The sequence below is a fragment of the Lepisma saccharinum genome, chromosome 14 (genome assembly GCF_977018435.1).
Source record: "Lepisma saccharinum chromosome 14, izLepSacc3.1, whole genome shotgun sequence".
In the NCBI taxonomy this organism is placed as follows: domain Eukaryota; kingdom Metazoa; phylum Arthropoda; class Insecta; order Zygentoma; family Lepismatidae; genus Lepisma; species Lepisma saccharinum.
Genome location: NC_139242.1, coordinates 11,699,423 through 11,717,032, shown reverse-complemented (window position 1 = coordinate 11,717,032; position 17,610 = coordinate 11,699,423). Strand labels below are relative to the sequence as shown.

The window sequence follows — 17,610 nt, the reverse complement described above, 5'->3', positions numbered from 1 at the left end:
AGAAAACGCTACTAAGTAACATAAAGTTCTGCAATTCGAAAAAGAAAATAACACAATAAATAAGAAATCATGCAGTCACTTTAATGTAATTATCAATTCACTTCTTTAGGACTGTCTCACTTTTCTCAAAATCTTTCGCATCTTCGTAAAAGTCTTTGAAAAGTCTGAAATGGTACGTTTACTAGAACAAATAGAACGAAATAGCAAGGAAACTACCGTCACGATACAACTCGCGTTAAATAATCTCGTCAGAACGACCTGATGATATTTGAGAGCAACTGAAATTTTTGTTCAAATGCGACTTGAAGCAAAGAGGAAGAACAAGTACCCAAACAACAAAACCGTGTATCAACAGTGCAAAGGAAAGCATATAATAATTGACACTGAGCTATATACATTTATCGAAGAACACAAAAACAATATTCATCTCCTTAAAGAGGTTTCCAAGAACACAGGTCAATGAACTAACTAATAGCACAATGTAGTACAAAAAGTTTACAATGGTTCAAATTTCTGTGGTAAGAAAGAAAATGCTTCAAGTTATAAACAATATAAATATCTTAATTGAGGAAATTGAAAATAGGTTCTTTTAACACTAGCATCTTGCGTCCTATCAAATTATCTAAGGGTACAGGGGGTACGATTGGATTTACGGATTTTGGGGTAGAGTACCCCCTTCAAATATTCGTAATTGGGGGTACAATGTACCCCTGTACCCCCCCCCCCCTCCGTTCATGCGCAACTGATAGATGAGAATAGGTCTCGGAAGAATATGACCTAAAAAGTTTAAAAAATGACAGAATGACCATAAAATTATTTGAAAACAATCTAAAAGTTTTAAAGTGACGTAAACATAATTTTTGCTCTTTTGAAATGAAAGCTTGATTTTTCATAATTTATAAGAGAGTAATTAAATAATTTGATAATATCAGTTCTTTTAGTTGCTTATACTACTGAAGAAAATGGAAATAAAGGATCAAGTGACAAGGTAGTTTTCTTTATTTTTACTTCAAATTACATAGAATACATTTCATGGTTTATCTGTATAAGTCATTCACCTCCTTTCAGAGTGCGCCTTACACAAGACAGTCGTTGGTGAGCATCTGAAAATACGGTTGTGTTTCACCTACATCAAATTTTATTTTTTTCTAATGTTGTGAATGATTATATTAATACTAGTGGGCAGCAAGGAACCTCAGTGTAGGCTTCATCCAAAGTATTTTAAGTTTGCTGGTGGAAAAATAAATTTATTACTAAAATGAATTATTTAGCCCATTGTCAAAGATTTAATTTAAAAATAATATTAAGCTTTTGTATCGGCCATATTTTCGATTAATGTCATAATTGATAAAAATACATTGTTATGAAATTTAAATACATTATTCTTGCTGGCAAATGGATTTAAAATTCAAAAAGCAACTGGGAAGGAGGAAACAGAAGCCTCATAAATGATTTTAAAATGCAACAAAAACAGCAAAATTAAGAAGAAAATACTGAAAAATGAGTTAAAAGCCAAAAAAGACAGAAAAATGAAAAATAACAATGTGTTCTGGTTCTAACTGAAGGAAAACAGACTATTAACAGGTTTCGCATTTTCTTCAAGGCCCAGAAAAAATATGAATTTTCATCAACTTCCGAGCTTTGACTCTGTGGTTACACGTTAGAAGACGAGTGCCTGTATTAACGCATAGGCGACTTGAGGTTAACAGACAGATAGATTTTTGTGAATGTTGTATCATTTTGAGCAGCTACGTTATAATTACTTATTGTGTACTGAACGGAAGTTTTGACTAAAGAATCATACCGTTTACTTCATATTTTTTCTGACCATGTTTAGTTGGTACGCAGAAGGTTTTTGCTTTTTGTTTCTTTTGTACAAATAACATCATTACACGCGCGGTTAAAGTAGCGCTCACCGTTATATCTTTCATGAATGTTTTAGTAATATTTAACAGCGCTAGTATGGTAACTAATTTACATAATATGCATTTACCTTCATAATATTTTTTCACAAAAAAATAACAAAATAAATATTCCACATTCTTCAGCCTGAAAACACAATCATGAACAGCCTGCAAGCAAAGAAACGCAACAACCCATGAATAGAAATAATCACGTAGGAACATCACCAAATCTCTCGGCGATTCAACATTGTGGTAAATTACAGATGGAGTATAAAACAAAAAGTAAAGTAAAGTGCTCCCTTGTGCTTTGCACCACACCATGAAGGCGTATAGGGATTGTGTAGTTTGGCACGACACTGTCTTGATGACGGCCGAAGGTGTCTGTGATGTGAGCAGCACCACGCCCCTGGCCGCCTTTACACCCCAGAGTTTCCTCCAGGTGCCCACTTAATACGACGCTGTGTGGGTCCCGGATCCGCTTGACCAGGTGGAAAATATCCCGGTCTTCCTGCCGGGGACCAAACCTGGATCTCTCTCATGGTATAGTCAGACGACTTAACGAAAATTTCTGAAATACCAGTCCCGTTTCAAAACCCTCACACCCCCTATACGCCTTCATGGCGTGGTGCTAAGCACAGGGGAACACTTTACCTTTTTTTACCTTTACTAATTAAGGAAGCTTGTTAAACGAAATATACATATCGCTATGAGGTAAATATAAACACGCCAATCAAGAGATTACCACTGTTAGTGAACTAACCTTATTATGATTAGCAAATGGCGGAACATTCAAATTTGTAATTTCCCAAATGTAAGAAGATTTATCAACGTTAAAGAATGAATTGTTAACTCAAATGAATGTCAATTCTCTTTGTAAATTACTCAAAACTAAGTGATGTATTTTCAGAATATCTAAATGTTATAATTCTGAATTTTGTATAATAAAATTGCCTAAAGGCAGGAGTTTGAGGCTGAGAGGTTGAGTATAAATAAGCCGCAATTTGTCTAAAGAAGAGAGTGTGTTTTGAGGATACCAAGTATAGGTAGAAGTGAATAGGTTAATTCCGCTCGTCTATAAATCCTAGTTTGGCCACCAAAGTTGTTCATCGAACTAGTATCTTTCTATCTACGTTTATTACAAAAAATAACTATACTTAAGTTCCGGCATTCGAGTTGCCTGCCGACCAGATGTAAGTATCGTGGTGAAAAATAAACATTTACCATTAAACTTATAAACAGTGGTTGGACCTTTCTTTAACCTACCTTGAGATAGGTTTCAGTGTAGACCATTAGAGCCTTGATGCTCCGACTACAGGAGTAAAGGGATAGAAGAGTTACTAGGAACGTAATTTGTTGCAATTTATTTCCCCAGCCGTCATCTACTTAGCGTTCAATTTTTCAGGTGGCAAGCAAGCTGGGTATTTTTTATGTGGCCAGGATTAGAATTTCATGTTCCAGGAGGGAGATTGGAATGCTTTGTTGGCTCATAACACTAGACAACCGATATAAACTATTTTTTCTGTAGATGTCACGGTAATGGGCTTTTTCAAAAAAATCCGACCCGCTGAATAAAAAAATCAGCTAAAAAACACTTTTTGTCTAGAGTGCTCCAAAAATAAGACTGACACATATATATGATATTTATTGTGACTTTTGATGTACATGGAATTGTATTTTTTCAAACAAAATGCTGTTCTGAACACAAAACCGCACATGAATATTCAGAACATTGTGTGAACATTGCCAGTTCCCTTGCACAGGGTGATTAGAATGTCAAAATATTAACATAACTGAAATTGCAAAAGTACACATGTTTTTCATTTCTCACAATATTTGGAGAAGAATATACTAAGCAATAACCTAATTCATATAGGCGAAAAAAGTAGCAAATGCTGCCTGAGGTTAGATTTTCCTCGTACAGGGTATTCAAAAAGTCACATTAGCAAAATGAATAAAAATATCCATTAGAATTCAAGTTGAACATTGCACAACTCCCTTTCAGACTATTATTTAGCTATTACAAATGCAGTCAATCTCAGAAATTATGAAGAAGCTATGAAGAGCAAGATGTAACAAAGAAAATCCTCATCCAAGGACTGTGAACCACAGTTGATTGATGATGCTATCATCTCTCCATCATCAAGTACAGGTTCAATTGGTCCACATAGAACAGCCATGCTGTTGTCATGAGCCTTAGAACTCATGGCAGATGGACAGATTGGGTACTAAATTTTACGTTTGTTTGTCCTTGAATACCTAGACACATCTGCCGTAAAAAGGACAGATATGAGAGTTGGGTTCGCTCTCGCCAAATTGTAGATACAGTCATTGGCTTAAGCAGGATTTATTTTCGGGGGGGAGGCCGAACTTGTAAAATTGGATGGTACATAGCTGAGTTCAGTGACGCAGAAACGTTTTTCTTTTGGGAGTACACAATTTATGTGTTCATATATGTGGGGGGATGGGAAATTCACTTTTATAAGAGCACAGTCAGATTTCCTGTATCTTAATGGAAAGTTTACACAAATATATTTTATTTCATTAGTTTTTAGAATTTCAGGGTTTTAAAAATTAATATATATAACATATAAATCTCTAGACCTCCTCTTTGGCTCATTTCATAGTGACGGGACGGAAAAATCAGATTTTTGTCATGTGAAGTTGGCGAGAAATATGCATCTATTCGTTTTAATTTGGTGCAATTTGAAGGGGGGGTCTAGAATCATCAAACCTCTGGATATGATTCACGCATCTCAACCAGGGATGATTATATCCAACCCACTGGACATGTATACTATATTTTTAAATATACTATAAAGTTCCAGTTCAGTTAAAAAAAAAACATAACTGCACACAAAATATCGTCGCTATTATTGGTGTGATGCCAACTTAATTGGGCCCAGGAGCCCGAGCCCACCCAATAATTTGTCGTGGTATTACTATTATTATATTTGGTATTGTGATTTATGGTGGAGTGATTATTGAAATCAGTAAATAACAGATTAAAAAAGTTAGGATGAGCATTAAAGTAATTTTGTTTCGTGAAGTTATAATTCGAGTACTTGAGTTCACCCAATGATTTAGAAAATTTGGCTCCCCATGCTGTGTCTCTTTTATATGCCACATATTCGGTATTTCATAAGACATCTGCTAAAACTATGGTATGTTTTGACATGTGTTGGATTGCTTCGAAGTCTAATCCTGTTCGACAGCTTGTTGAGATCTATAGCATTTTGTTGTGTCTTACGAACTAAATAAAGATGGTCCTCGATCGACTCGTGAGAGGTACAAGTTGAAGGATTGTTAAAACATTTCACAAAGTAGTTATTAACTAACTAACTAACTCTCTAGGCTTCTTAAACCCGAAGGTTCATGGCTGCAGCAACACAGGTTTTCCATCTGTCCTTATCTTGAGCAAAATCTATGTACTCTATTCTCTATTCCATCCCTACCGATTTCATTTAGGTCTATCTCAACGTTGTCCCTCCATCTTCGTCTAGGCCTTCCTACAGGTCTCTTACCATCAGGTTTTCCAACAAGAATCCTGTAAAATCCTCTTTCCTTACCCATTCGTGCCACATGGCCTGCCCACCTAAGTCTTCTTGATATAATTATTCTAATAATATCTGGACATGAATACAAATTATGTAGTTCTAAATTATGTAACTTTCTCCACTCACCTGTCTCCTCATCCCTTTTAGGTCCAAAGATTTTCCTAAGGATCTTATTTCCAAATACTCTCAATTTATGTTCCTCTTTCAATGTAAGGGTCCAAGTTTCACATCCATATAATACTACAGGCAAAATTACTGTTTTGTATATTTTAACTTTTAGTTTCTTAGATATTAAACGAGAAGACAAAAGTTTATGAAGAGAGAAGTAACATGCATTTCCTGAATTAAGCCTATTTTTTATTTCCTCTTTAATATAATTTTCATTTGTTAATATTACTCCTAAGTATTTGAATTTGGAAACTGGTTCAAACGAGTTGTTATCAATAATTAGATTTTGATTATTACCTAACACTTGGTTTCGGCCTGTAAGCATATATTTAGTTTTCTCTTTAGCAGTTTTGAAAAATATTATAGCATTATTCTTAATTGTATTTATATCATCACCTAATAAGTCTACATCATCTGCATAAGCTAACAACTGAGTCACACCTTTTAATTTTAGTCCTTCGTTAGTTTCTTTTACCTTCCTAACAGCATATTCTAAGGCAAAATTAAAGAGCAATGGAGATAATACATCTGCTTCTTTTAACCCATTATTAATTTTACATTTGTCAGACACATTAATATCTACATGAATTTTACTTTCTGCTTCACTGGTGTATACTTTTAGCATACTAACAAGCTTCTTAGGTATTCAAAACTCTACTAATATATTATATAATTTTTCTCTTTTGACTGAATCATATGCTTTCGTAAAATCAATGAATAGCTGATGGACATTTTGATTATATTCCTACATTTTTTCAAGTTTCTGTCTAATGTGAAAAATTTGATCTGTAGTTGATCTGTTACATTTAAAACCACATTGATAATCACCTATAATTTCATTAGCATATGGTGTTAGTCTTGTTAGAAGAATGTTAGATAATATTTTATATGTTGTCGAGAGTAGAGAAATTCCACGGTAATTATTGCAGTTCATTTTATCACCTTTTTTAAACACAGGAACAATTATGGATTCTTTCCACTGTTGAGGGATTTCCTCTTTCTTCCATATTAAACAAATTAATTTATGAAGTTGACATATTAACTAATTTCCGCCATAGTTAGTTAACTCAGCTGGTATTAAATCAGTGCCAGGTGCTTTTTTATTCTTTAGCCTTTTAATAGCATCTTTAACTTCAGTCAAGTTAGGTTCTGGAACTAAAGGTTCTGCTGTGTGCACATTATTTACTTCTGATTTATCTCCTACTGTACATGAACATTTAAAAGGTCATTAAAGTAGTTCTTCCATCTCTTTAGAATATTGCTTGGGTCAGCTAGAAAATCACCGTTCTTATCTTTTTTCAAGTTTACTTTAGGTTGCCACCCCTTTCTAAATTCGTGTACACCTTTAGCTATATAAATCTCTGATATTTTGGTTTTTGCTGTTTGTTTCAATTTAATTAATTTTGCTTTTTAAGTAATCTCTTTTTTTACTTCTAAACGTGCAGTTAACTTCTCGCTTTATTCTATTATAATTGCTTAGATTTGTATCATCAGAGTAATTTAACCACCTAAGTCTAGCCTGATTTCTTATTTCTATTAGATTATGACATTCATTATCAAACCATGGCTTACTTTTTTTTGGTTTAAGGTATCCTACACTTTCTTTAGCTAACAAAGTAGTTATTTATAATAGAATTTGCTAGACCTTTCGACGCTGTACAAGTATTGAAAGTACTATCATTGTAGATGAAAAACAGAAATCCTTCGGTTTCCTCCTCCTGCAGAGAAAAGCAAGAAACTGACATGGCTACTCTTGATATATTTAAAATGATTGATTCACCGTGTAGGAGGATGGTAGTTCAGAAGTTAGAGGAAAACCATATGTTTGTTAGCATTTTTTTTCAATCTTTGGTGGACAATATGAATACTCGGTTTGAAGACTTGGCTATCTCGTATGAAGTCCTATTAAATACACGTACATGACATTTAGATAATTGTGAACGTCTGTTTTATGGTGACATGTCATGTAAACTTTAATGCAAGCGAACGCATGTGTGCATCAGTAGTTAAAGATTTTCGCATCTACAAAGAAAATCCACAACACATTTTCACCTCACTCAAAGATTAGGTGACGTGAATCGAAATTGTACCAATATCTACAGCTGAATGTGAACCCGAGTTCAGTGAATGAATCTAACCTTTACTATTTAGAAGGAGATTAAATCTTTGCTTGAATCATAGAATACATCGCCTTAAGTCAAATTCGGTTATATACATTTTGTTTCCCTTTCGTATGAGATATGACCTCTAAATACAATTTTAAACCTTCGTTTTAAAAGTTATTGAAATATAAAAATGGTTATCGGGGGTTATTTTAAGGCAGGTTTCCCCGACTTCCTTACAGCTTTCATTTCATTTTTTTTTTATTTTCTAAAGATTTCGGGGGAGCTGTAGCCCCTTCAGCCCCCTTCTGCGTACGCTAGTGGATGCAGTAAATGTAATCGCTTTTTTTTCTTTTTAACAACAACCACATTGAGAAATTGACCTCACATGCTTTTCTCAGTCATTCTCTTGATGGACAACCAAAGTAAAGCTTATACGCTATTTCCACATTTATCCAATATGCTTTTTCTGTGATTTAGAAACTAATAACACACGCATATAGCAAAACTTAGACGAATGTTTGCAACTTCTAGTCCTTAACTTTACCATACTCGTTACAAAGGAAATCAATCAGTCATAGGAATAACACGGCAACCCCTCAAAGAATGATCCTCACTCATATGCTCACAACCGTACTGGAGCAGTTGTCTTTGCTCAGAAGATCTTTTGCTCAAGGTCATCTATGTCAACACTGGCATATTATTGACTATAATCACGGCCTGCTTTATAAAGGCCGGAATCCTGAAATGTGGCAACGCTGTCTCGCCGGCCTAAACATCCAGCTACATAGAATGGGTGCGATTAGCAAAATTGATGTTGACTTAAAGAAACACGGGAATCTGTGTAAAATGTTTTCCTTTTTCCAAATTTGGACAGAAGATTGACATTACGATGTAAGTGGAAAACATACATTAACAATTCAAATATAAATTTTCCGTTAAATAACTTGAAATAAGCAGAACATACAATGCCAACTTTGCAGTTCATACGCAGTATCAAGTACGGAACTTTCCAATAATGTGTAGCTTGCCCTTATTTTATTTGCTAGCATTTCGGAATGACATTCGAATCTAACAACTAAATATTTAAATGATGCAAGATCTAACACACTGGACTTAAAGTTCTCAAAGTAAGACGTACAAAGTAGTTGTGGATGTGATAAACCAGCCTGAACGAGTGTTATATTCAGAGTTTAAATAAATATTATGTACGCGTACATATTTCTGTATAACGTCTTCATTTTAGCAGTCTATGACATAATTTCCAAGATTTTGTTCAACAGACAGTACATTGTAATTACGATGTGCATATGTACAAATATTTGTTTTGTTTGCATATAGCCCATGTATGTACGTACAAGGCTAAAATAATGCCGACTGCTGGTGACTATCTAGTCCCTACAAGAAAGTGGATAATTTTGCATGGTTTAGAAATTAGAAGGTGTTACATTTCCGTTGTTTTCCTCTTGCGGAGATATGTTACAGTGAAGGAATTAGTGATTTTGTGTTCTACAGGTTTTGTTAGGTTACACAATTTTATGCTCTTAGAGGTTTGTTTGAGTTTTTATTGTTTCCCGAATTCTTATTTGAGTGTTGTAGTTTAATCCTTGTAAATACAAGTAAAAGCTTAGTGTGTGGTGCCTCATGCACACAACTTTTCTCAGCGTCAGCGTGGAATTTGCTTTTTGCGTAAACGTGTTTTAAGCCTCTATGTCATGGTTATAGCTCTTCGACGTCGCTAATTTATTTTGCACATAATAATTAAGAATATTAATGACATCAAATGGGATATTTTTTATATTCGATGATTCACCACATGTGAAACGTACGGAATGCTCTGTGAAATGCTGATATGCTGCTAAAAAAATGTAATGTATATTTTTAACAACTTGATAACATATTGCTTTACTTAGGAAAAGTAACGTTCAATACACTAGCAAATACAATTTGAGCGAATGAAGTTATTACGGGATGAATAGGCTACATAAAATTATTACTTTTTTTTACTTTTGGACGTTCATTCTCTAATGTTCAGAGAATCATTGGCCAGCTGATGTCACAGTTTGCGAGGTTGCCAAATTGAAGGCTCCGGCCTGTATTAAAGATGGCCGTGCTATAATGCATTGTATTTGAAGAGCATACTTAAACAATAAAAACAACATATGAGGCGTTGCGGATACGAAGGGCGAACTCAACATACGTAAATTGTGAAGGAAATGCGTTTCAAGTTGCCAGGCACAGTGTGAACTCCACAAAAACTTGGTTAGAGTAGATCGGAATGTTTCATGCGTGATTTCCAAAATTTTTTGTGGAGTTCACACTGTGCTTGACAACATGAAACGCATTTCCCTTACAATGCACGTTTGTTGAGTTCGCTTTTCTTATCCGCAACGCCTCATATGCAGAATACTTTTACGTGCTATGTGCTTGCATATGCTGCATAAAAGAGTAACATTTTTCTAACTTATAATCGTAACGGATACACTGCATTCTGTAACGGCATTTTGATAATACAATAAACTTAGAAACTACACTTTGAAGATTTATCTCGGGCAGAATGAAAGCCTTCTCTACATGTTCGCACAGGAACTGTTGTAACGTCCTTTCCGGAAGACACGGAAAGAAAGCCTTTTCCAATATTCTTTTACTCTGAAGGGATTTGCGTTTTCTTCTTCAAAAAAAAAACTTTTGTGTTCGATTACCGATATCGACGAGGAAAAATTCAGTGGAAGGGACTCGCGGTGACTGTTAGCTCCAGAATATGTTGTGAAGAAATCAGCTTACAAGCTCAGAAAAGCTATCAATAAAGAACAATAAAGTTTTCTGGCTCTATCAAAGATGTCGGCTAAGTCATAAGCTATTCTCTCCATTACTATAAAATATTCCAATACTTTAATCAATTAATCTAGGTACGGATGAGAAAACTACGATTCGTCCTCATTTTAGACTATCTCTGTTTTCCAGCTTCATATTCCATAACTAGAACAGGTCGCAATCTATTTTCAAAATCAATGGAGACCACATTTCGATTATGTAATTATGATACCATCAATATATACACTCATTTTATGCACGAGTCTGCGTATAAGCAGATACTATACACGTTTGCTGATGATAATTACTTGCTACGTCTCTTGTGCAGAACAATTTTCTCTTTCCCCTAGAGTGTTGTAATTGCCATTTACTAAGCTTCTTATACATGATGTGATCATGTGATAATATGCTTTTGTTTTTTGGCAACTGCTTTATATTTACATTCCATTTGCATTTTCCTTCTGAAAAAATATTTTTATCGTAATAATTAAGTAGACTAGATTAGGCGTTTTAGCATTCTCATTATGTCTCTACTGCTTCAACTATTAGAGCAAGAGGTGATAATATGCAATCCCACTGTTGGAGTTGCGTTGATTCTTGTAAGAAAACACAATCACAAATGCACACGCTGATTCTTTTGAGACATCTATTTTCTACCTGGAATGCACTAACTACCATGAAGTATCACTGAAAGGCAATTCTAATCACTTTAGACGACGTATGTGCTTAGTAATGTCCAGCTGTGGTTATCGCGATTCGCGCCATGTTGCTTCTCTCTCACTAACCGTTTTCTTTTCTTGGCGCCCACGCAAACAGCTGACACACGGACCACACACGCCATCTCTTGAGAACAAAAGCAATCCAACCCACATCATCAAAACCAAATAATGAAAACAAGAACACATTCCTATACATATTCCCCCCTCTTGATTGGATAAATTCCAATCAACAGATTTGTTAATTCAATTGTCATTAGGTAAGGGAATCAATTTGTTCACTGGTCTTTTAGTAAAACCAGTTGTTGATCTAATTTTTGCCACACGCACTACACCGTCTTTACCAGGAAACGTCTCTTCCACTACTGCTATTTTCCATGTAAGTGGAGGTGCGTTGTCTTCTTTGACCAGAACCACCATGCCTGGTTGAAGATTTTCTGTTGAAGCCGTCCATTTACGACGCTGTTGTAGTTCGTGGAGATAATCCTTCGACCATCTTTTCCAAAAATGTTGTTGTAATTGCTGAATGTGTTGCCATCTAGAAAGACTGTTTTGGGGCAAGTTAGTTAAATCAGGCTCAGGTATGGACATGAGAGGTGACCCTATAAGAAAGTGACCAGGTGTTAAGTAAAAGGTGTCACTGGGATTATCAGATATTGAGGTCAGGGGTCGGGAATTGAGGCATGCTTCAATTTGCGTTAACAATGTTGCAAGCTCTTCGTATGTCAAAGTAGCATTTCCCACTATCCTCTTAAAGTGATATTTCATAGACTTTACAGCGGCTTCGCACAATCCTGCAAAGTGGGGCGCGTTAGCTGGAATGAAGTGCCAGTTGATTCCATCTTTTATTGCAAAATCTTCAAGTCCACCTTTTAGCTGTTCTGCTTTGAAGAGTTGACTGAGTTCTCTCAGTTCTCTATTAGCTCCAACAAAATTAGTCCCGTTGTCACTGTATATGTTTTGACATTTTCCTCTTCTAGAAACAAATCTGCGTAGAGCAGCGATAAATGCGTCTGACGTTAAGGAAATAACTGCTTCAATATGCACTGCTTTAGTAGCCATGCACACAAATATAGCTACATATCCCTTGGTAGTGATTCTGCTTCTTCTGTTTGTTCTTATGATGCAAGGACCAGCATAATCTACTGCTGTATTAAAAATGGACGTGATGGTGTGACTCTTGGGCTTGGTAATTGTCCCATGAGTTGATGTGACGCCTTGGCTTGCAACTTAAAACATATTAAGCATTTATGCAAGACAGATCTTACTGTTTGTCTGATATGTGGAATCCAGTATTCCTGTCTTAAAGAGCTTATCAACAATTGAGGCCCTGCATGTAATAAACGACGATGTTCTGATTCAATTATGAGTTGCGTCAGATGATGTTTGGTAGGCAAAATTAATTGATATTTGCTCTCATATGGCAATTCTGAATTTTCGAGTCTTCCACCAACTCGTAACAGCTGTCTGTCATCAATAAATGGATGAAGATCCTTGAAAGGACTATTTTTTGATACTTGTTGTCTTTCTTTTAAGTCATGAATTTCTTGTGGAAATGAAATGCGTTGTACAATTAAGATACATTTCATCAGTACTGCACGTAATTCAACATAAGAAAAGTTTCCTGTTCTCTTCGAAACAGGATTCCTAACATTGTAAATGAATCTGTAGCATGTTGCTACTACACGAAGCAATCTCTGTAATGTGGAAAATCTCAGCATGAAATCTGCTTCTGTTCCATGTATCTTGCTAAACATTGATGTAACTATCTTCCTTTGTTCTGTTATGCATTCTTCAAGTTCGCTATTTTCCATAACATGTAATGGCCATGTATCTTCTTTTAAACACGTAGGTCCATTCCACCAAATTTCCGAATCCTTGAGGGCTCTTGGTTCTACTCCCCTTGTTATCAAATCTGCTGGATTACACTTAGATGTGACATGATGCCATTGGTTAATAACAGAAAGTTCCTGGATCTGTGCAACACGGTTACCTACGAAGGTTTTCCATCGAGTGGGGGACGCTGCTAGCCACCCAAGTACGATTCTTGAATCTGTCCAAAAATATGTACTGTCAATTGGAATTCTCAAAATTGGTGTTGTTTTCTTAACCAGTTTAGCTAATAGAAGAGCACCGCACAATTCTAGTCGTGGCAAAGTAACTTTTTTTATTGGCGCTACTCTTGACTTTGCGCACAGTAATTTAACATTGATTCTTTCTAACTCATCTCTTGATCTAATATAAATGCAACAACCATAAGCTCCTCCTGCTGCGTCGCAGAATCCATGTATCTGAATGTCATTTGTCTTTTCTGTTGTCAGTACAAATCTCTCTATTTGGATGTGAACTATATCTGGTAGTTGTTGATACAAATTCGTCCATTGGTTTCTTAAATCTGAATCTAATTGTTCATCCCACTCCAATTTACAACTCCAAAGTTTCTGCAAAAACATCTTGTATAAAATGACAGTTGGACTGATAAGTCCCAGTGGATCAAATATGGAGCTAACAATTGACACAACTTGTTTGGTTATGTTCGTTAATGGTGAACAAAAGTCTCCATCTTTCGCTACTTTGGACGAAATTAAAAATTTGTCTGTTGATGGTTGCCAGATGAGGCCTAATGTGTTTATTTCTGCTTCATTATTGAACTGAAATGGTAAATGAACTTCTCTGTGTTCTTCTGGTACTGCTTGCACCAATTCCTCACAATTGGAGCACCATTTGCGTAAAATAAATCCACCTCGTTTCAAGAGTTCATTCAGTTCAGACTGTAAGTTGAGCATAGTTTCAATGTTATCACCTCCTGATGCTACATTGTCACAATAAAAATCCCTTAATAATATGCTGGATGCATTGGGAAAGTTTTCGTTTTCCTGTCTTGCAAGCATTTGTAATGCTGCAACAGCTTGGTACGGCGATGAGGTTGAGCCATAAGTTACAGTTAATAATTCGTAAGTTTGTATTTCTTCGTTTGGTGATTTTCTCCACAATATTCTTTGATATTTAGTGTCATAAGGATCGACTCTAATGTTGCGAAACATCTGGGCTATATCTGCTGTAAAAACTATCTTGTGCGTTCTGAACCTCAGTACAATAGAGTATAGATCTTCTTGGACTGTGGGCCCTGTCATTAGAACATCGTTAAGGGATAGTCCACTGTCTGTTTTCGATGATCCATCAAATACAACTCTCACAGGTGTTGTAGTACTTTCTCTAATAATAGCATGATGCGGTAGGTAATATGACTCCTTGTTCTCTTCATCAGTAGTTTTAATTTGCTTCATGTGGCCTAATGATTCATAATTGTCCATGAATTCACAATAGTTCTGCCTGAGTGTTGGCTGTGTTGTTAATCTTCTTTCCAACTGATGAAATCTTTTGTCTGCTTGTTGAAACGAATTCCCTAATTCAGTATGATTTGGTTTGAATGGTAGCCTAACCATAAATCTACCATCCTTCTGCCTGATGGTTGTTTCTTGAAAATGCCTTTCACAATCCATTTCTTCTTTGCTCTTGGTCTTTGTGAATACTTCCTCTAACTCAAAAAACCTCTGTAATTGTAATTGAAGGCTATCTTCAGTACGTACAAAACATGAAGTAACTGTTGTAGGTGCTTCACATTGTTGAGGCATAGCTCCTGCTAAAATGTATCCTAACTCTGTATCTTGAAGTACAGGATAATTTCCTATTCTTGTTCTTCTATCTGAACGTAGTAGCAAGAAAAATAGTTCAGATCCAATCAACAAATCTATGCTGCCTTGCTGATGAAATGAAGGATCAGCAAACTGAATATCCTTTGGAAGATTCCAAGTACTGCAATCGATTACCTGTGTAGGCAAGTCGCCTGTGATTTTTGGTAACACAAGACACTTCACTGTTGTTGTATAATTAGACGTTCTAGACTGGATTACAACATCTACACAATGTTTAGTTTCAAGACACGAATTGTTTATTCCCTGAACTGGAACAACATAGTTTTCTTTCGTCAGTCGTAGTTTTTGCACTAATGATGTGGTTACAAAATTAGACTGGCTCCCACTGTCTAAGAGAACTCTGCAATAATGAAATTGTCCATTGTTGCCCTTTACCTTCACTAAGGCAGTTGACAATAAAACTTGTGAAGTGTGTCTTTCTTTGCTTTCTTGAGGAGACACCCTGGAATTCAATAGTTGTCTATTGCTTGTATTGTTACTGACACTCGCCGATCTTGGTCTTTCAGGTGTATCCCTGTGCAAGAGAGTATTATGTTTCAAATTACAAATTTTACAATTTCCAGATTTACAAAATTTCACTGAATGTTTTGAAGATAAACAATTAAAACAAAGACCTTTCTTCTTCATAAATTCTTGTTTCTGTTTATAACTTGCCTGTAAGAAAGTCTCACATTGGTACAAAGTATGATTTGCGGAACAGTACATGCACTGAATGTTAGTGGATGTTGCTAAATACGTGTTGCTTTGTTTCATGAATTTACCTTGTTTATCATGTGATTGAAACTGCTTAGCATTGGTGTCACTATGTGTCGGTTTCATGTTTTCTAAAGCTTGACACCTGCGCTCTACAAATGCAAATAATTCTGACAAGGTAGGAAAGTAATCATGCTCTTGTGATAATTCAAATTCCTTACGAGTATTGTGATCCAAATGAGATACAAAATGTTGTGATAAAATGACTTCATCCAAAGGCACCTCAAGTTTAAGAGCCTTTAAAGCATTCAGATTTGAGGTTGCTGTATTTACAAACTGTCTCAATTCATTTGCATCTTCTTTACGCACCGACTTTATGTGTAATAGTTCACTAACGTAATGTGATGCAATAAGCCTGCTATTATCATATCTTTCAGTGAGCAAGTTCCATGCTACTGTATAATTTGCATCACTGACTTGCAAGTTTGAAATGAGCTTACTGGCTTGTCCCTTTAAAGAGGACCGCAAATAATGAAATTTTTGTATTGCTGGTAATGTATTGTTATCATGGACCAACACTTTAAAATTGTCCTTGAATGGAAGCCAGTTTTCATAATTTCCATCAAAAGAGGGTATGGAAATCTTTGGAAGTCTAAGTTGAGACTGAACTGACGTAACAGAACTAGTACTAACACTGGGCTGATTCATTTGATCATTCCGCATCACTATTGTCTCCATTTGAGACCTAATGCTGTAGTACCTTTCTTCAAATTCTATTCTGTGAACTTCCTCTTCGGTTGCTTCCGATTGAAGTTCCAAACTGGTTTGAACGTCATTGAATTTGTCCCACATCTCTGTCAAGTGACTTAATCTCAATTTAATTTCCTGAACACTCTGTATATTAATGTCAAATGCATCGACGAATGCTTTCATACGGGTCAATTGCCCTTTGTAGCTTCCTCGCACAACTTTGAAACGTTTAATCTCTGCCTCTGTCATGGTGAAAGGATAACTGATAAGGTTTCACAATAATGCAATTAATGAACGTAATGTAATGTAAAGAAAGGAAAAGGAAATGGTACTAAAATGAGCCTGATTACCTGCAAACTTCAGCGCTGCCGATGTTGGACACACAATCGTCTCGCCGGTTGGAAACACTGCTGCACTGCTCGCACGAAGAATCAGCTGATTTCCTTCCCCGCCTTCTGAATATGCTTGCTACGCAATAAATTTAGTATCGAGATTCCGGAATGTCCCTTCTGCCACCCGCACGAAACGTTCAGTTCTTGAGACACGAATCCACACAACTGGACCACGCTATGTCAATGCAAAACTAGAACACACCGTTCACCACAAAGTTTACAGTTCACAAAGTCAGGTAGATGTAGACATCCAAGGCTTGGAGGACCATAAAAATGTTGGAGTTGCGTTGATTCTTGTAAGAAAACACAATCACAAATGCACACGCTGATTCTTTTGAGACATCTATTTTCTACCTGTAATGCACTAACTACCATGAAGTATCACTGAGAGGCAATTCTAATCACTTTAGACGACGTATGTGCTTAGTAATGTCCAGCTGTGGTTATCGCGATTCGCGCCATGTTGCTTCTCTCTCACTAACCGTTTTCTTTTCTTGGCGCCCACGCAAACAGCTGACACACGGACCACACACGCCATCTCTTGAGAACAAAAGCAATCCAACCCACATCATCAAAACCAAATAATGAAAACAAGAACACATTCCTATACACCCACTTTGTTTTTGACCTATTTTGTCTGAACTACAAACTCAAGTTCCAAGCATCTGGTATGACGAGCTTCCTTATCCCATTGGCTGCCCGTTCGTAATTTGAATGTAGAGTATTTCACTTACAGGCTATTCTGTCACAAATTATCGAGAATAGTAGAAGTACGTAAGTCATTGTAAAAAGGTGCTGGTA

The 17,610-nt window shown here is 36.0% G+C and overlaps 2 protein-coding genes across 2 annotated transcripts; both read right to left on the bottom strand.

The window, feature by feature from the left end:
• Positions 1 to 11,504: 11,504 nt before the first annotated feature.
• On the bottom strand, positions 11,505 to 12,320 carry LOC145998286 (uncharacterized). The gene has a single exon (XM_083134687.1). The coding sequence runs from the start codon at positions 12,318 to 12,320 to the stop codon at positions 11,505 to 11,507; it is 816 nt and encodes a 271-aa protein (XP_082990813.1).
• Positions 12,321 to 12,400: 80 nt separating this feature from the next.
• Positions 12,401 to 16,666, bottom strand: LOC145998285 (uncharacterized). Its single transcript, XM_083134686.1, has 2 exons — positions 15,736 to 16,666; positions 12,401 to 15,354 (listed from the first exon to the last, which is right to left on the bottom strand). The coding sequence occupies exons 1-2, from the start codon at positions 16,664 to 16,666 to the stop codon at positions 12,401 to 12,403; spliced, it is 3,885 nt and encodes a 1,294-aa protein (XP_082990812.1).
• Positions 16,667 to 17,610: the final 944 nt, after the last annotated feature.

Bases quoted from the DNA above. Each gene is read 5' to 3' on its own strand.
- LOC145998286 (XM_083134687.1), bottom strand. From the start codon at position 12,320: ATGGCTACTAAAGCAGTGCATATTGAAGCAGTTATTTCCTTAACGTCA.
- LOC145998285 (XM_083134686.1), bottom strand. From the start codon at position 16,666: ATGACAGAGGCAGAGATTAAACGTTTCAAAGTTGTGCGAGGAAGCTAC. The intron at 15,355-15,735 runs GTAAATTCATGA...CAACTGCCTTAG, and splicing joins TCAATCACATGATAAACAAG to TGAAGGTAAAGGGCAACAAT.